Here is a 19,988-nt window from a genome sequence, read left to right on the forward strand (position 1 = left end):
CCCCCGTCAGAGTGACGGAGCAGGACAAGTCAGTGCAACGTCAACCAAATGAGAGAGATGGTGGGGGTGATTGCTGCATTGGAGGGGAGAAAATGTTTTATGGGTAGAGTAGTTTATTTTTCCTGTAATACTTCATTATAGCTTTAAGACAAAGCTAATTGAAAGGGGCGCTGAGCAGAGTTACAACCAGGGATTACAAATAATTACTTTTTTTTTCTTCTGCAGTTTGGCACCTCCTCCAGCAGATGGCGCTCTAGGCGACCGCCTAGTTCGCCTATGCCAAGAGCCGGCTCTGCACAAATATTTAGTCTCCCTCTCATTTGCCAGCACCGGCCTCTCAGTTCCCGGGGCCAGCTGCTCAGATCAACAGCTGGCTTAGTATAGCCTCCTGCTACAAGGATGTAGCAATCATTGGTTGAGCAATAGTCTTAATTTTGGCCCTCATACCACACCATATAACTTAAGGAAGGAATGGATACTATTTGTTTTGCTATAAAACAAAATATCTATTTTTATTAGCATTTTTAACAAATTGCACCCTCTCCAGTAGGACTGTCATGTTATTCTTACCCAGAAGGCTGACATAGGCCTGGCTGGTGTCTCCCCACCTCTCTCTGTGTTCTGGAGATGAGACCAACATGGGCTCTGCTGTTCCAGACTGATACAGGTTGGTTCTGCCATTGGGGAAGGGGATGCCATTATCGGAGCTGTAGATGATCAGAGTATCATTCTCATAGCCGGCGTCTCTGAGCTCCTGAAGAACTAATCCGATACCTGCAGAGGAGATTTGCACCAGGAGCGTTTATCTTCTTGACCCTGTTGTTGGTTGTTTGTTTGCAGGTTCTGTTACACACCCTGATCCAGCCTGCTGACTGTCGTGTACTGAGCAGCCAGGTCAGCTCGCGATGCAGGCGTGTCGGGCACAAAAGGAGGAACCTGAAGAGGAAGGGGCAGATTAAAATGTGTTAGAAACTGGATTTTACTACATTACAGTCTTCAGAACCTGTCTCCACCAACCTGAACTTGTTCTGGTGTGTAATACACTGGTGTCCAGTCAGGAATTCTGCCCATCCCCATTTCTCCATTTCCAAACTTCTCACAGAAAGCTCCATACTGGGGCTGCGAGTGGCCGCATCGATGGGTGTCATGGAAGGCCACATAAAGGAAAAAGGGCCTTTCATCATTTTCATCATCTTCGTTCTTGCTTCTTTTCTTTCCTCTATGTCGCCTCAAATCTCTTGCTTCCTCTTTATGAGTCTGGAAAAACTTTCTGACCAGGAGTTTGATCCGGGTGATGTTCCTCCCCACTTGGAGGACGGAGTTATTTTCCTCTGTGTACGCAAAATCAAAAGGGTAAACAGATCCAGGACCGACATGCTTCTTACCGATTATACCTGTGAAAATCAGACAGAAAGAGAAAAAAAGGTAACAAACATGAGATAAATTGCTAATTTATTTAAATATATATATTTTTTTACCTGTGTGTACATTAGCCTGACTGAGAAGCAGCGGCAAACTTTGAACTCCCTCAAATGAGTTAAAGTTATGAACACCCTGGTGAAGCCCATACATGCCATTTTGATGCTGGAAACACAGGACAAACACACCTGAATAAAACTTTCCATCCAAACAAACGTTCTCTGCAGCGTGAGGCTCACCTGCGGCAGGCCGGTGAGGATGGCAGAGCGGCTCGGGGAGCAGCTGCTGACAGATGTGAAGGCGTTGCTGAACACGACGCTGCGCTGGGCCAGAGAGCGCAAGTGTGGGGTGTGGACCACGGAGTTATTATAAACTTCAGTTTCGAAACCTGCATCATCAGCTGAGAAATAAAAACAATATAAACTCATGATCTTTATGAACAAAAACAACAACAAAAACGTAGACATGTGATAAAGCTTCCAGTTCGCTTCAACTGTACATGAACTCCTGCTTTACAGGCTGGAGGTGTAACAACACATCGATTCACATCTTTATATCAATTTAATGATTAATGATTCAGTTAAATTAAGGCAAAACACAAACACTGATGATGGTCATCATATGCATGATGTGGATCGATTATATATAAGCTGATCTGACACAATCACTGCGTTAGATGAGTAATTGATATCACCTTATATCGATCACAGACTTGTGAACTGAATTAAATCAAAACTGTATCAAGACAGACCTTATAATNCTGTTGTCAGGTAGCCATGATACCAGAGCCTGTCTGTATAATGTCTTGTGACGTCCACGGCCTACCCCAGTTACCACTACTGTGCATGTGTGTCAACGACAGAAAGGCAGATGTGGCAGTGGAAGGTGTCAAAGCAGTTTGGAGAGAAAAACAAAGTAAAGAACAAAAATAGAAAAGAAAACGATTAACTGATTATTAAATTAGTCATCGATTATTTTAATAATCGATTAGTTGTCGATTAATCGATGCAGCCCTACTGCCAATAATAATAATAATAATAATGTGATAAAGCTGGTGATTTAAAACCTCTATTACAGAATAACTTGAGAATGAACTTTGGAGCTCTTCTCTTCTGCCACTGAAATAAAAAGGTAAACACTTTAACACATACTAATGAGACAGTGATGTGCAATTCTATATTTTGCTTCAGAGGAGCCAGAATACCTTGCAGTTTTTTTAAAGTAGTTCCAATAAATTTCTAAAGTTTTTAAAATGTATTTGTTTACTTCGTCTCCTTTTTTTTTTTTTTTGTTTGACATTTTCTATTGCATATGTGGCCATTTTCAGAGGGATGTTCTTTTTGTTCATGAAGTTACTTAATTCTTATTTGGGCAATAATAATAAAAAGGCTCCTAAACTGACCCGGTTGTGTCGACACAAAACTGACAAGTTAAAGAACCAGTTTCACTGAAACAGTCTGTCACCAACTATTTGTTCTTATTACTTTAGTTGAAGCTAATAAAAAAAATCCTAGTTTGATAGACCTTACAGTACTTCAGCACCAAACAAAGTGATTTTGAAAAGCACTATTAGCAGAAGACTTGACAGGATGATGCATCTCTCAGGTTCAGGTCTCAGCTGGTATTTTTCGGTTTCTTAAAGACATGATTGTCAAATATTTTCAGCTGCAAGTTTCAGACATTTGTTTACTTTTCTCTCCCTTTGCTGCTCAGATATGCTGTCAGGATCAAAGACAAGAACTGGACAGAAACTGTGTAGAAAACTAATCAATGTTCAAAAACGCATTACTGAAGCGTGTGTGGTAGTGCAGACTGAAGTGGCGTTAATGAACATTTAAGAGATAACCGAGTGTTTTATTTTCTTACCGATAATCAGCAGAACATTTCTTCTCTTTGACTCTGCGATACAACAAACTAAAAGGAGAACAAACAGCTGAGTCAGCATGATGAACTTCCTTCTGTGTTGGCTGTAGAAGCTGAAATACAACAGAAAACCATTCGTTTAATTTATGTGTTCAAATACAGATTTGAAGGAAAAAGACAGCGATCATATTTGTTTAAACTTCCGGAAACATCTTTAAGTTCCGCCTCCCCGGTGTCACATGACTGCAGTCACGTGACAGAAGTAAACGCAGTCAAGTAAATAAAATGTTGAGAAGTAAGTCAGTTTATCCAAATGAAGATTGACTCTGTTTTCTCTTTAAGCTGGTTTAATGTTTTGTTTGGTCTTCATGATGTAAAAAGTAAAAAAGGAAGACAAATGTATGTCATAAATTCAATATTACTCTTAGGTAAATACCATATACACAAATCAAAGTTCAGTCACTCCACTCCTTCATTTCTGGTGTTCAAAAAGGAATCTGAACAATATATCACAAGCATCTCTGACTCTAATAATAAGAAAGCTGTAAAAACTATTGAGTTATGCACTTTATTTAATGTCTTTATGTAAATGTATCCCCTGGCTTTTGTTCAAATGTATGTTGATAACTGCCTTGTAATAGTTGTTTAATTAAAAAAAAGTAAATAAAATGTCTGAAGAAAAAATATATATTAAAAAATAAAAAATAAAAATGTGACCCAGCACATCGAAATGAGGATTAAGTCCAAAAGAGTTGGAGAAATAGACAGAGTGGGTTTTGATTTAAACGTGTGCAAAAATACAACAAATTAATGCCTTATGTATCATTTGAATGAACGGTCTGAAATATAATCCTAAAAAAAACATTTTTGAAGTATTTTTGAGCAGTAGCAACAAAAAAACTGATCGACGAAAAATTACTTAAAATTTTCAAATTGAGCTAGCTATGTTTTCAATTTCTTCCCAACAAGGAAATCTTAATATACAAATACTTTATTTCCTCTTTATATTGATGTCAAAAATCACTCAAATTTACATAAAATTAGGATTTAGATCAAATAATTATTGTAATCAAGTCAAATTACTTCATATCTCTGGACAAGCTTATATTAGAATGGTATCAAAATGTAGCTTTTAAAGCCAGGAATTTGAAAATGTAATGAGGTCATTTTCACCAAATTTGACTTAATCCTCATTTTGATATGGTCAAATGTTTTCTTAATCATAAGAATTCAGGAATAAAGTCTGTACATCACAGATTAGTCCCCCCTGGTTCACGTCTCTGGGGTCATGAAACAAAGTAATTCATATGGGGCTTTTTTAGCATTTCAAAAGTGAGCTAAATATTGAAAAATCTGTTCGTGACTTTTTAAACATTGCATTTTACACGTGGCGCCCCATAATTCTGAGAGTTTAACAACTACAGAAATCACATTAGGCTACCTTAGGCCTACTGAGAAAAACAGGTGTATATTTAATTGGCTTCTTAGTTTGCATTTTAACCTTTAAAAGTATACATTTTCTTAGTGCACAGTTATGGGGGAGCTAGAGTCCATGTCTAGCAGTCTGTGCGAGAGGTGGATTATGCTGTGGACAGGTCAGTCTTTGGGACATACATGTTTTTGGTTGGTAGGCATCCTACACATAGGGAGAACATGCCAACTCCATGCAAAAAAGGACTCTGGCAGGAAACAAAACTTCTGCCTTTTTGCTGTGAAGCAACAGCTCAAACCTTTGCCCCCCCAAAAGAAAAATTAAAATGTGTACCAGATAAATTTGTAGGTCAAATGCTGACAAGTTGTCTATTAATTCATGAAAGGTCATATATTGTTCTGAGATGACTGGCAATGGCCAGATATTAAAGGGATCCATGATTAGTTGTAACATTAAACTTTATTTGATAAAAATTTATTTTAACTGTAAAATAAAGACTAAAAATACTGCAGGATGTTTAGTTTTGTAAATTTTTAAAAATATATTTTAACACGGACAGGGCCATTTTATTTACACACAAAGCATTCTGGGTAAATGATGACATGGATAGGTCCTCGGTGCGAGGCTGCTAGCGAGCTATGTAGAGATGTGACGTTCGTGAACGATCCGAATCTTTTGAACGGCTCTTTACAGCGAATGATAGGAGCCGAATCGCGGGCAGTAACAAGCCATTTGTAGTTTTATTTCTTTATTTTTTCATACTTAAATTGCTCCCGCTTTGCTTTTTCACAGAAAACAGGCGGAGTTGTGGAGTACAAAAGCTCACGGTGGGGGGGGGGGGGGGGGGGGGGGGGGGGGGTTCCGCTTGACAAACACACGGTTCCACACACGTGACGGGATGACGTTATTAGGTATGGCTATGTGATGTCGTATTTCCCTATGTGATGACGTAATATGTTCAAAATCAAATGGCTCTTTTGAAAGGCTCTATGAAACAAACGGCTACCCAAGATCCGGATCCCTTCAAAGAGCCATTTATCCCATCTCTAGAACTATGTAACATAAGTAAAATGAGCTTTGGTTAAATCCCTCTAAATTGGGAATGAGACAGCACCATCTGCTGTCGCTGGTTGTACCTGCACTGTAAATCAATCATGAGAACTGTGAATCAGCCTCTTGCATAGAACTGCTCGAGATGAGGTAACCTGGCTGCGAATGTGTGTGGACAAAATATAATTGGAGTGATGTTAGAGTATTTGAAAGCTAAAAGTTAACTGTATTATGTTGTGTATTATGCTTCTTGTTTTGTTTTTACCATGTTTTGCAGTTAGTTACTGTTGGATTTTATAGTATTTGGTGCAATTTTATATCCATGTGTTCAGCTAAGCTGGCTGCTAACTGTGGTACTGTTTTCCAGGCAAAACAGAGCTCATAATTGTCCAAAAGATCTCTATCCATGACTGAATTTAGTGCAGGTACGTTACTGTGTATAACTTGGGAATGTTATGCAAATGTTCTGCAATTACTTTTATAGAGTTTTATTTTATTGTTCACATATGTGTTGCACATAGTGTTTGAAATAAAAGAAGTGACAGACAGATAAAATTAATTTTTGGTTACCAATTTGAAGTAATTGCATTTTTATTATATTTTTTTTATTTAATCCACTATACGATCACAAGACTAATATGTTAGAAATATCACTGTTGAAAAGGTTAGCATAGATGAGCTCTGCATAAAATTGCTCGAAACGAGGCAAACAGAGCTCATGCTAATTGTCCACAAGATCTCTATCCACGACTGAATTACTGTGGTATTTTGTGCAGATAAACTGCAGCGCTGAGTGGATCATTGAGCAGCAGAGAGATATGACCAGACAATGGTCACATATCCAACCTGAAGGTTAATCTTGGACAATATCTGATGATCGACTCTTTTAAATGAAACCAGAGAGCGTTGACAGAGAGGAGAAGGTAGAAATGACTCAGCCTGMAAKTGAAAATATYGATGYAGGACAACAGAGCTGCTTCATGGAAGAAGAACCTCAGCTTAYCCTGTTAGCCTTTGCGCTAATGCCGATGCTATATTGCCTTATATGTATTAGCTCTGCACTAGCGCGAAACACAAGCTAAACTGAGGTCCTCCATCCATATTTTCAGTTCCAGGCTGAGTRATTTCTACCTTCTCCTCTCTGTCAACGCTCTCTGGTTTCATTTAAAAGAGTCGATCATCAGATATTGTCCAAGATTAACCTTCAGGGTGGATCTTGCTCGCTCACACCGAGGACCTATCCACGTTATCAATTACCCAGAATGCTTTGCATGTAAATAAAATGGCCCCGTCCGTGTAATATATTTTTAAACCTTTAGTTTAAATATTATAAAAACTGAACCGCCTACAGTATTTTTACAGTCAAAATATGTTTATCAAATAAAGTCTAATGTTACAACTAATCTTGGATCCCTTTAACTTTCAAGTCAACATTTGTGTTCAATAGACATAGCTACTGCAGGAACAGAATATATGGGAGTGCAATGAACAGGACAAAACTGGCCCTTAGCAAGTTTATTTAGAAATTCGGGCATGTTATGAATGTAGTAAATTATTTTAGAGTCAGGGTTTCATGCCAAATGAGAGTCATATTGGTGTCGCTGGTCACATTAATGTCATCAGCACAAACCATGACGATCCAGCATCCAGACACAACTGAAGTCGAAATCATGTTGGGGGCCATCACTGTTAAGGCATTTTCAAATTCCAAGTGAGCTAGGGGGGAAAAGTGACTTTATTACAACCGTTGCTAATTAGATCTTTGAAAGAATAGTCAAGTTTAACACCCTTAAAATTAACCATTTAAAAAAAGGGGGAGCACAACTTGTGTCCCAGTAACAGACTCAAGATCATGACTTTAGAGATCTGCTCACCTTGTTGCCTCAACAAGGAGTTCATTGACTCAATAAATCCAGTAGAGTTCTTCAGAGAAAACTCTTTTTGAGACACAACTGAAAAACCAAAAAGATACCTTATTAAAGACAAGAAAAAAAACATTTTAAAAACCAAAATCCACCAATAAACTTACTGGCCTGTATCTTTCCTTGGTTATCAGCTCTACCATCTGCCTCATCAACTGGCAAACATGACCCTACAAATAATAGAAAAATGAGATAGTCAGAATTTCCCCTTGTAGAAAGGCTCAGTATTTTTTTTAGGTCTGAAGTTTCAAAATAAATCCGTATCCAAACCATTGCTGAGCTACACAAGCAGCAAAGACACAAACAGCTTTCATTGTTCCAATCACAGACTGCAGATACAGCAGCTGAGGTTTTAAACCTAAACCTGCAAAGATCATAGCTACAGTTCATCTGCTCTGATTGCTTCTGTCACTTTACAAAAACTCACTGGTTACTCAATTGAAACCCAGGCTTTTATGTGACAACCACGAGACCTTTTCCTTATTAATTAATTTTTTATACAAAGCTATTCTCACAAAATATTGTAGCTTTTCCATATTCACAAGAACAAGGTTCTGTAGAGTCAGAACATTTTCTAATTATATTTTTACATTTTTAACCATAAATGTACATGAATTTTCACACACTTTTTCAAGTTAAGGGTCACAAACGTGTGGTCCAAGTTTCAGGAGTATAAGTTTATTTAGAAAAAGTAGGGAGCTGGGCTGGCCATCCATAGAGTGAAGCCCCTGAGCTAAAGGTGAAGCAGAGGTCTGTGGGGGGTCTGGGGGTCCTCCCCCAGAAAAAAAATAGACATTTTGAAAATGCATTTTCCTGGCATTTTGAACAAAGCTGGGGGGATGTTTAAAATCATCATTTTTTGAGGACAGTTTCTGAACATTTTTTATTAGTGTTGAGTTATTATTTCTGAGAATATCTTGAGTTTTATTTTATTTTATTTTATTTTACAATTTATTGTTTATTTGTTCATTCTACATCTAAATGCTTGCGGAGAAAGGATAAAAAGATTTAATATTATAATGGTTTAAAACATTAAGTTTTCATTTATGTTTTGCGTTAGTTTTGTCATCTTCCCTGTTGAAGCCCCCTGACTCTCCCTGGGGGCCTGCCAGGGGGCCGGGGCACCCACTTTATGAAAACACTAAACTAGGTGCGTTGTGAGTCATTTCTTTTACAAAATAAGATTAGAATTATCTTTATTGACACATGTTTTTGTTTGACTTTTTAGTTTCTGAAAATAAGGTAGGTAGGAAAACAGAAAGCCACACATTTTCTGAAATTCTTCCTGGAGTTTAAGCTCCGCCCCCTCTGTTGTCACATGACCTCAGTCACGTGAGTGGACGGGCGAAAAACGGAAGCTGTTCTGCAGCGAGGTGTCAGAAGTTTTGGGAAGTGAGTCTGTCGCTGAAATGATTTGAAACAAGTGACTTGTAAAATCACAGGTGAGTCAATGAACGATGAGCAAAATGAGACTTAAGACAGAATGTGACGATTTATTTAATTTTCTTTCATTTCTCTAACTTTCATTACGAATTATTTTGGTAATGTATTATACCGTAAAAGATTATTACAGAAGACATACATAGATTATTAACTTATGTGTGTGTTTTTTTTTGTTTGCACACATAATAGAAAGACTAATAATGATAATATATGTATATGTTTGTTTATATGAGTAATTTAGTTTGAGTTTGTAGTTATATGTAGAGAGAAATCTGGAAGTTCAGGTACAGGTGTGTGTAAAATAACACCTGTCAGATGATCATCATATGACTGTCAACTGTGACTCACCTGAACATCCTGATGCAGACAGTCTGAGTTAACTGCTTAGAGAAAGTTTATTATTCATTCATTTTTAAAAAGAATGTAGACAAAGAGCCTGGTTGCTTTGAAGACAGAAACAGAAGTGCTGACTCATGCGTACAGCACTTTTGTTGTGTTTTCCAGAATGCTGTCCATGTCAGCAGGAAAACCAAAGCAGAGTCGATGACATTTAGCTAACAGAAGGAATCTTTATCATTGTGTGTAAGTTAGTGTCTTTTATCCTGCAGGTATACTCCTCATGCATGCATTTGAAAATAAACTGAGATGTATTTGTTCAATCCTCTAAAGTTTTGTGAGATGGATCAGCCTCTGGATGGAAGAGGGTCTTTGCGGGGCTGCTGGTCCTACAGCACCCTGCAGGCCTGGCTGCCCATCCTCTCCTGGTTACCTAAATACAAGATAAGGTATCTGAAGATGGACCTCCTGGCGGGCCTCACTGTAGGACTGACCACTGTCCCACAGGCGCTGGCTTACGCTGAAGTCGCTGGTCTTCCTGTGCAAGTGAGGCCCAGCTTGAAAATTTTTCAGCTTTAATCCTATTATTTGCAATTTCATTGTATTGTGCTTTTTTGTAGTCCTAGACTTGTAATATTACACATTACATATTACTATGAACTTGATTTGATTTGATTTATTTATTTAACAGGAAAAGGTTATTAAAAATCAAGCCTGACTCAGCATAATTGCTGTTTTACAGCAGGTTCCTGTTCTGCAGCACATAAAACACTCAGAATTACAGCATCACAATCACATCATTATACACCATAGACACAAAGACAAACAAGCATACCAAATTTCAGGAAGGCAGCATTTGCAAAAAAAGACGTCTAAATATGAGCACAACAAAAAGTGTCCAGCAGATGGCAGACAAGATTCTTCTTAAAGGGCTGTAGTTTTGAAATGGACTTTATGTTTTGAGGAATGTCATTCCATGCTTTAGTATAAACATAGAAGAAAGACCTCTGGCCGTAACAGTTTTTAAAAGTTGGTAATATCAGTTGTTCTTTTGTAACAGATCTAGTTGAATGACCACTTCCAGAATTTGATTTGGGCAACAATGCACAGAGAGTTCCGTAATTGGCACCTTGGAAGATCTGAAAATAGAAATTAATACCACTGTACAAAACATAATTCTGAAAAGTCAAGGCYTCAGACAATGAAAGAACTGTAAAGTGATGAGTCCAACCCGGAAGCTTTTTATGAATTTTGTAGGCCCTGTTGTAGAGCCTAACTATGGGTTCTAAGATTTCATTTGTTGTAAGAGACCAAACAGGTAAACAGTAGACATGGTTGAGAGTATAATGGCATGAAGATAGATATTTGAAATAGAAGATGTCAGATTGGATCAAAATTTTTGAATAAACGTATAATTTCTGTTTCAACTTAGTGGTTAAGACTTGTACATGATCACGATAAGTCAAATCAGAATCCAAAGTAATTCCAAGATATTTGTAGGTAGTGACAATATCAAGGGGTTTGTTTAAAAAAATGAGTTGATTTTTTTATATTGAAGTGTCTCCTGGGTGAGGAAAAATACATGCACACAATTTTTTTAACATTAATTGACAAAAGATTATCTTGAAGCCAACCATGAAATGTCTGAAGATCTGCTTGTAACTGACTATTAATAGATTCAATATTGAAATCAGACAAAAAAGAACAGTATCATCAGCATACATTAAAATATTTGAATACTTCAATATTTTTGGAAGGTCATTTATGTATAATAGGAAAAGCAATGGGCCCAGTATGCTACCCTGCGGAACTCCCACGGAACAGGGCAGAGATCCGGACACAGAGCTTCCATGTTTCACAACCTGACACCTATCAGTCAAATAAGAGGAAAACATTTGTATTGCAGATGATGAAAGTTGAAAAGAAATCAACTTTTGTAAGAGAGTATAATGATCAACTGTGTCAAACGCTTTACGAAAATCAATATATACAGCACCAGGTAGTTGACTTTGTTCAAAGCAGCACGTATTTTTTCAGTGAATAAAATTAATGCAGACATGGTTGACCTTGATGTGCGGAAACCATGTTGGCTATTGCTTAGCATATTATTAGCTTCTAGATGCTGAAGTAGTTGATTAAATAACGTTTTTTCAAGTAACTTAGAAAAAATGGGAAGAACAGAAATTGGCCGATAGTTTGAAACTTCTGTTGGAACTTGTTATTAACCCACCATTAAGCTTAAAGTAAAAATACTTTTTCTAAGTTTACACCATCTTTTCAATTTGTTTGTTATTTTATATTAAATTTAATTAGCGTTTTAGATTTAAAGATGCACACCAAAATTTTAGGAAATGCATTTTCTAAAACTTATTCCTAAATTTTATAAACTCTACTGTAACGCAAGTTAAATTAACTTCTCTTCAAATTCAGGAGATTTTAAAAAGATAAATTATAAAAACCTTGATAAATAGAAGAAAAAACAGTTTTTAAATGCAGCTGTGTTCTTTAATCTGAGAGTTTTTTTTTCTCCACAGTTCGGCCTCTACTCTGCCTTTATGGGGGGGTTCATCTACACCCTCCTGGGCACATCCAAGGATGTGACCCTGGGTCCGACGGCCATCATGTCCCTCCTGTGTTTCTCTGTGGTGGGGGGACAGCCTCACCGAGCCATCCTGCTCAGCCTCCTCTGTGGAATCATCCAGGCTGCGATGGCCTTACTCAGATTAGGTGAGAAAAACAGCTGCAAAAAAATGACTCCAGAAATTAGTCAAAGGTTAACAAAATAAAATAACTTGATTGACTAGTTTGCATCACATTTAGCCATCTGTGTAATTTAGAGTATTTCAGTTATTTAAACTGATGTTTACAGACAGATTGTAATGTAGAAATAGAAATAAATTTAAGGATTTTAAACGAAGCTCAGAAGTGAAAATAATCTGTGACCGTGGAACTCTGCCACATTTACTACAATCTTTACAGTTTAGCTACACTACATCTCTATGACATGTTTAGCTGTAATTTTGTAAATCATTCACTGCACAGGTTTCCTGCTGGACTTCATCTCTTACCCTGTAATCAAAGGCTTCACTTGTGCTGCTGCTGTAACCATCGGCTTTGGACAGGTCAAAGTAAGGTTAAATACAAACACACAACAGCCACAATAATGTATAAAATTGGAATATTTCGGTCTTAATTGACTCATTGATGATGTTAATGATGGCTACACTGGTATGGTATCTGTTATTTATCTTTTCACTCCAACTATTTTAGCCTTTGTTATGTTGCTTCATCACAGAATTACAAAGCTTAGACCAGGGGTGTCCAATCCTGGTCCTCAGGGGCCGCTAAACTGCATGTTTTACATGTTACCAACCATGTTCTCCAACACATGTGATTTAATGATTGAATTACCTCTTCATGTTCTGCAGAATCCTGTCAATCACCCATTCATTCAAATGGGTGCATATGTATATAATAATATGGACATGTGTTTATGTATATGTGTATATGTGCATTTGTATATGTACATTACTATATATCACATGTGTATATTGTGGGGTTGCTTTTGTTTGTTATCTTTTATTTATCTTTCATTATTCTTCTCAGCCTCTCCTGTATTAAGCTGCAGCAATGTGCAAATTTCCCCACTGTGGGATCAATAAAGTTTTATCTTATCTTATCTTATCTTATCTTATCTTATCTTATCTTATCTTATCTTATCTTATCTTATCTTATCTTATCTTATCTTATCTTATCTTATCTTATCTTATCTTATCTTATCTTATCTTATCTTATCTTAAATCAGACATGTTGAAGCTGTAAAAACCTCTAAAATATGCAGGATAGTGGCCATCGGAGTCGAGAATTGCACACTACTAGCTTAGATCACCAACATGTCGGATATTCTGGATTATGGGATAAATCTTGTGCCAGCAGGAATTGAATTTGAATTGCTCAGATTGAATCTGTATGTGCATAATTTGAAATTGAACGCATTGGTTTGAACATAAATTTCACTAAATTGAAACTTCAAACCTTTAAATTCAGGTTCAATTTAGTGAAATTTATGTTCAAACCAATGCGTTCAATTTCAAATTATGCACATACAGATTCAATCTGAGCAACTCAAATTTAATTCCTGCTGGCACAAGATTGATCCRATAAGTTTCTGCTTAAAATATGTAGGTCGTTAACAAAAAAAGACAGATTTGGTCTCATTTCACATTTTGCACATACACTCAACCAAATGATACACGTGTCCCAAACTAAGACAGAGTCACAAACTGAGACAGAGTCCCACAGTGAGACAGAGTCCCAAACTGACAGAGTCCCAAACATTTTGTCCTCCGCTTCTAGTCTGCCTCTCAAAAAGTATGAATAACTTTCTGGGAACTGATTTTTTTCTTTTCTTTTACATTTAGCAGCAGATTCACTGCTGCTAATGATTTCTCAGAGATTCTATGCTTGTCTGATTCCAGACAGCCTATTGTAGGTCAGTCACGGGACTCAAGCTTCCACTTGGTTTAGGGTGGACTGTGCTTCGCTTCGATTGTGGACCCACATTTTAGAGTTGCATGTCTGGGACACTATCGGAGCTGAATCTTTCAGGCTGCATCATGTGATAAACTTCAGGATAACCATTTTTCCCAGACTTTGAGTATAACTATGAGTAACTGTAAACGTTGCTAAGCTTGGTAAACTCCTCTTGTGAACCTGTTTGTTTTTGACGTCACTGTTTCTGTTTGTAGAATATTCTGGGGATCCGGGGTGTTCCCCAGCACTTCTTCCTGGAGGTTTATTACACATTCTACAAGATCCCAGAAGCCAGAGTGGGCGACGTGGTCCTGGGTCTGGTTTGTCTCAGTCTGCTGATCATATTCATGTGTATGAAGTCACCTCCAGCTTCTGCCAACACCTCCACATTCTCAAGCTTTGCCAGGAAACTAGTGTGGGCTGTTGCCACAAGTCAGTGCCCTTCACGTGGAAACAACATCAAACACGTCGCATGTTGTGATTGTTTACTCCGTTTCCTGTTTGTTTCGGTCAGTGCGCAATGCTTTGGTGGTCATCGCTGCAACGCTTGTTGCATATTCCTGGGACGCCTATGGTTATCATGTGTTCACCATCACCGGGCACACTTCCCAGGGACTCCCACCGTTCAGACCCCCGCCCACCTCAGACACAACACCTAATGGAACTGTCGTCTCTTTCGGAGAGATTGTTGAAGTAAGAAGCAGAAGGAAGGAGCAGACACTTGAGCAGCAACTTTCACTTCTCTAAATTTGTCCTGAACGTGTAGCGTCGTCATTCTTATTTATTTATTTATTTATTTTTTTTTTGTTTGTTTGTTTGTTTGTTTGTTGTTTGTAACAGGGCTTTGGAGGAGGGCTGGCTGTGATTCCTCTCATGGGTCTGCTGGAGAGCATTGCTATTGCGAAAGCTTTTGGTAAGTAGTTTTGTCCTTACGATCCACACAGCTGTACCGACGACATTTTTTCTAGAGAGCTTTTATTGAAAGTTTCCACAGACGAGCTGAAGAACTTGAGCGTCTTCGGACTAACGGCTGATCAGAACTTCCTCCTTTTCCTCAGCCAGTCAGAACAATTATAGGATCAATGCTAACCAGGAGCTGCTGGCCATCGGTGTGACAAACATCATGGGCTCCTTTGTGTCGGCATATCCCGTCACTGGCAGTTTTGGAAGGTTTGTCTGTTTAACTTTGTAAAAAAAAAAACAAAAATAAAAATAAACGGACAAGCATGGAGCCTGAATAGAATAGAATACCTTTATTTTCATTACACGCAAAACGAGATTAGAGCCACTCCCACAGCAGTGCAAATACACATTAAAAGAAATAGAAAAGAGTAAAAGAATAAAATGAGCTAAAATATGCCTATATATCTGCATGAACATACATGCAAATACCTACATATATACAACAATTAAAAAGCACAATGAGTGTTGGTTGTAAATGTAAAACTAAAGTAGAGGAAAGTAAGATGACATTATTGCACACTGTTTAAATGTTGCACATTCTGGATATTGAGGTCTATGGATTATGCTGGTTTTGCAGGTGATCATTAACAAAATAAAGTGACGTCTGTAAAGTAAATGTGAAATATTATCACATATTTTTTCTCTATCACCAGGACTGCAGTGAACTCTCAGACAGGGGTTTGCACTCCGGCTGGTGGTATTGTCACCAGTGAGTTTTCTTTTTTTTTTTACTTTATCTTTTCCGCCATCTAGTGGTAGTCTGTTATTACATCATTATTTTTCTCCACAACCTTCGATTCTTTAAAGTGCCTGTGACATGCATATTCTTCAAATACAAAAAGTCAAAGAAAACATCTTTATATTTAAGAAAGTTGGAATTATACGCACGATTTAACCCATTTTGTCCCTTAATTGGCATACTTTATTTTGAGCTGGTCTCGGCCAAAGTAAAACAGGAAGTGACATCAGAGGGGAATTCTTTAACAAAGAAAACTCTCTGGTCTTTGTTTATGGAAACAATATTTTAACTCTGACTCTTCTTCATCTCTCTCTGGTGGTGACTCAAAATAATCTTAAGTAACGTCAGACTCCTCCACAGTCTGTGTTGTTGGCTGTTGTAACAATACTCTGTTCACATGCAGATATTCCCCTTTGACATCACTTCCTGTAACTTCACTGGCAAATATCTCAACAACTGTTTATCTCAGCGACATGAATTTTTTTTGCTTTATTTTAGCAATGTCCTCTTTCTAAAAATGCATTCATATGTATTACAAAAATTTGACGTCACAGGCACTTTAATGTTTTTCTAAGATGTAACCCAGATTACTGTGACTAGATTACCTGATATTTTTTCCAAGGAGCCTGACTTTCCTGTAACATTTGAAAGGTTAAAGTTTATGAGCAATGAAACATTCAGATGTAAAATGGGTTCAGAAAGAGCGGTAGGTGATGTGTTTATTCACACTTTCTGACTAAATTAACCAAATGTAACCTACAGATTAACTTTGTTTGCTTTTATTTTATTTATTTGGAAAGAAAATAACTAAATCTTAACTTTAAGTTGTCAGATTTCAGTGAAATATTATCAATACTCACCACAAAACACTAGAACAGCTGCAATCTATCCAAGTTATTAGTGCGAACTTGAAGAGTTGTGTTCAGATAAAAGAGATCGACAGTTTTAATATAAATAGTAGATAGGGTTTGTTTTCAGGGTAAAACATTTTATTTGTTTGTCTACTTTTCAGCATTGATGAGATGTCCAACACAAACATGCTCTTTGTTCAACCATCTGCTCATTCTGCAAGAGATAAAAATAATATTGTCATAGTTAACAACAAGGGTGGATTTTATTTTATCACATAAAAGTATAATCAAGTATAATCAAGACTTTAAACTTGGTTGGAAAGATGTAAAAGAAACGATTCTTCTAGTTTTAAAAAACAATCGCTGTGATAACTTGTAATTTTTAGGCAAAATTTAACAGCTTGCTTTTATCTAAAGTAATATTTAAATAATAAATTGACTCCTGCATGGTTTGTAAAATGTAATTTTTGCCCAGGTTTTTGAATTCAGTCATTTTCTCTCTGCAGGTGTGATTGTGTTGCTGTCCTTGGCGTTCCTCATGCCAGCTTTTTACTACATCCCCAAAGCTTCCCTCGCAGCCGTCATAATCTGTGCCGTAGCTCCCATGGTGGATTACAGAGTCGTGGCAAAGATATGGAGGATACACAGTAAGGATCTGTGTCATGTGTTGTTTTAATGATTCTCCCATGTTTCTGTCAGTTTGGTGGAATTTGGATGTCCTCCACAGAACTGGACCTGCTGCCTTTCCTTCTGACGTTCCTGCTGAGTTTCTGGGAGGTGCAGTACGGCATCATAGGAGGCGTAGCCATTTCTGGAGCTCTGCTGCTGCACAGCACGGCCAGACCCAAAATAAAGGTACTACATAAAGGTAGTCTATATACAGGTGCTGAAAATCATGAAAAAGTTTATTTATTTCTGTAATTCCATTCAAAAAGTGAAACTTTTGTATTATATTCATTAACTACACACAGACTAATATCTTTCAAATTTTATTTATTTTAATTTTGATGATTATAGCTGATAATGAAGATCCCAAATTCAGTATCTCAGAAAATTAGGATATTGTTAAAAAGTTCAATATTGAAGACACCTGGTACCACACTCTAATCAGCTAATTAACTGAAAACACCTGCAGAGGCCTTTAAATGGTCTCAGTCTAGTTCTGTAAGCCACACAATCATGGGGAAGACTGCTGACTTGACAGTTGTCCAGAAGATGAACATTGACACTTTGCACAAGGAGGGAAAGACACAAAAGCTCATTGCTAAAGAGGCTGGCTGTTCACAGAGCTCTGTGTCCAAATACATTAATAGAGAGGCAAAGGGAAGGAAAATATGTTTTAGAAACAAACAATAAGGATAACTGAACCCTGGAGGATTGTGAAACAAAACCCTTTCAAACATGTAGGGGAGATTGACAAAGAGAGGACTGCAGCTGGAGTCAGAGCTTCAAGAACCACCACACAGACGAATGAAGACATGGGGATCAGCTGTCTCTTTTCTGGTGTCAAACCTGAATAAGAGACAACATCAGAAGCACCTCGCCTGGGTTAAAGACAAGAAGGACTGGACTGCTGCTGAGTGGTGCAGAGTTATGTTCTCTGATGAAAATAACTTTAGGATTTCCTTTGGAACTCAAGGTCCCAGAGTCTGTAGGAAGAGAGGAGAGACACAGAATCCACGTTGCTTGAGGTCCCGAGAACAAAAAGGAAGCTCAGAGGGGACAGGGCTTTCTCTGTCATCGGCCCTAAATTATGGAATGACCTGCCTTTGCAGGTCAGAGAGGCCCCATTCACTGTCCACTTTTAAAGCTCGTCTTAAAACCCATCTATTTTACTTGGCTTTCAACACCAGCGGGAGTTAGTTTTAAATTGTATGTTTTTGTTTTTTTAAACCGTTTTTAATCACTTTTTTAATATGTTGTGTTTTAATGTACAGCACTTTGTATCAGCTGTGGTTGTCTTAAAGTGCTTTTATAAATAAAGTTGGTAGGGTCCAGCCAGTGTAAAGTTTCCACAGTCAGTGATGGTTTGGGGTGCCATGTCATCTGCTGGTGTTGGTCCATTGTGTTTTCTGAGGTCCAGGGTCAACGCAGCCACATACCAAGAAGTTTTAGAGCACTTCATGCTTCCTGCTGATGACCAACTTTTTGGAGATGCAGATTTCATTTTCCAACAGGACTTGGCWCCTGCACACAGTGCCAAAGCTACCAGTACCTGGTTGAAGGACCATGGTATCCCTGTTCTTAATTGGCCAGCAAACTCTCCTGACCTTAACCCCATAGATAATCTATGGGGTATTGTGAAGAGGAAGATGTAATACACCAGACCCAACAGTTCAACTAAGTACTGAGTGCTGTACATTTTCATACTTTTCATATTCAGACTTTTCAATTGGCCAGCATTTCTGATATTTCTTTTTTTGTGAGGTACTGAATTTGGGATTTTCATTACTTGTCAGTTACAATCATCAAAATAAAAGAAACATTTGAAATATATCAGTCTGGAATGAATGAGTATAATACACAAGTTTACCTTTTTGAAAGGAAATACTGAAATAAATCAACTTTTTCGTGATATTCTAATTTTATGACCAGCACCTGTTTGCAGAAGGGTTTGAGCACCACCCTCAGGTGTTTGTCTGAACCAGTGGAGCCAACCCAATTCAAGATGGCTGCAACAATTAATCGACCTTAGCAAACACAAACATTACAATAACTCAGTTAATTTGATAAATATTGAGCTCACATTTGGTGTGGTAGTTACTGGAAGTCGTCATCAGCACTTAAAGTGCTAACAGATCAGACAGATCTCTGTCAACAAAATATCTCAGATTTTACTAAAATGCTCAGAAAGCATTATCGGATATTTGTCTAGTACTGATTAACGTTTGGTGTGAACATGATTAAAGATGCCTGCTGCAGCCATTTGATTTAAGCAAACAGAAATAACTAAGTCAATAAAATTTTCAAATACTGAGCTAAAATTTGGTGTGGTAGTAGCTGAGAGTTGTCTCCAACGTATCCTCTGAGTGTTAAAAGGATTGCATAATGTATTCGTATAAAACCCTGAATGCAGGGCAGCAGATAATGCACATTCCCAAAATAAATATTAAATCTTTAAATTCTTTATTTTCTTTGTAAAAAGGTTGGTGTAGAGGTGTTTTTATCTTTGGGCAACTAAAACACAACAATTATGCACAGTTTAAAAATGACAGCAACCATGATATAACATTTAATTTGTCTTAGCTTTAGTTTAAGGTGATACTGAGTTGTTATTCTTAACCTATGGGCCACGAGCGCCACCTTGAGGGCCTCAAAAGAACAACAGTTTTTAACTTTGGGCCGCAGAGGAGGTACACTTCGCTGCCGCTTGCAGAATGGGGCGGTGACAGACCTTTCCGTCAGTCCCATACCTTATATGGAAATGGGACTATTGC

At 37.7% G+C, this 19,988-nt stretch overlaps 2 protein-coding genes across 6 annotated transcripts in view; one reads left to right on the forward strand and one right to left on the reverse strand.

Moving 5' to 3' along the window:
- Positions 1-7,857, reverse strand: part of sgsh (N-sulfoglucosamine sulfohydrolase (sulfamidase)) — a 15,023-nt gene extending 7,166 nt beyond the window's left edge. The window contains exons 1-8 of one of the 2 annotated variants that reach the window (XM_014031260.1): positions 7,794-7,857; positions 7,639-7,716; positions 3,286-3,395; positions 1,659-1,819; positions 1,479-1,584; positions 1,018-1,394; positions 855-936; positions 571-774 (exon numbers count right to left, since the gene is read on the reverse strand). In XM_014031260.1, coding sequence (XP_013886714.1) covers positions 571-774; positions 855-936; positions 1,018-1,394; positions 1,479-1,584; positions 1,659-1,819; positions 3,286-3,364 — 1,009 coding nt within the window. In that variant the 5' untranslated portion in view covers positions 3,365-3,395; positions 7,639-7,716; positions 7,794-7,857. The other variant, XM_014031259.1, reaches the window with a different exon arrangement.
- An 888-nt stretch (positions 7,858-8,745) lies between these two features.
- The window catches only part of slc26a11 (solute carrier family 26 member 11), a 13,669-nt gene continuing 2,426 nt past the window's right edge, over positions 8,746-19,988 (forward strand). Inside the window, exons 1-11 of one of the 4 annotated variants that reach the window (XM_014031255.1) lie at positions 8,746-8,836; positions 8,915-10,011; positions 12,000-12,192; positions 12,508-12,593; positions 14,214-14,430; positions 14,513-14,691; positions 14,839-14,911; positions 15,057-15,168; positions 15,615-15,670; positions 17,058-17,198; positions 17,279-17,406. In XM_014031255.1, the coding sequence (XP_013886709.1) occupies positions 9,775-10,011; positions 12,000-12,192; positions 12,508-12,593; positions 14,214-14,430; positions 14,513-14,691; positions 14,839-14,911; positions 15,057-15,168; positions 15,615-15,670; positions 17,058-17,198; positions 17,279-17,406 (1,422 nt within the window). In that variant the 5' untranslated portion in view covers positions 8,746-8,836; positions 8,915-9,774. Of the gene's footprint in view, positions 8,837-8,914; positions 10,012-11,999; positions 12,193-12,507; positions 12,594-14,213; positions 14,431-14,512; positions 14,692-14,838; positions 14,912-15,056; positions 15,169-15,614; positions 15,671-17,057; positions 17,199-17,278; positions 17,407-19,988 lie in introns of those variants that run through there. The other 3 variants (XM_014031256.1, XM_014031258.1, XM_014031257.1) reach the window with 3 other exon arrangements.

This window comes from Austrofundulus limnaeus, unplaced genomic scaffold (genome assembly GCF_001266775.1).
Source record: "Austrofundulus limnaeus strain Quisiro unplaced genomic scaffold, Austrofundulus_limnaeus-1.0 Scaffold1211, whole genome shotgun sequence".
NCBI lineage: Eukaryota > Metazoa > Chordata > Actinopteri > Cyprinodontiformes > Rivulidae > Austrofundulus > Austrofundulus limnaeus.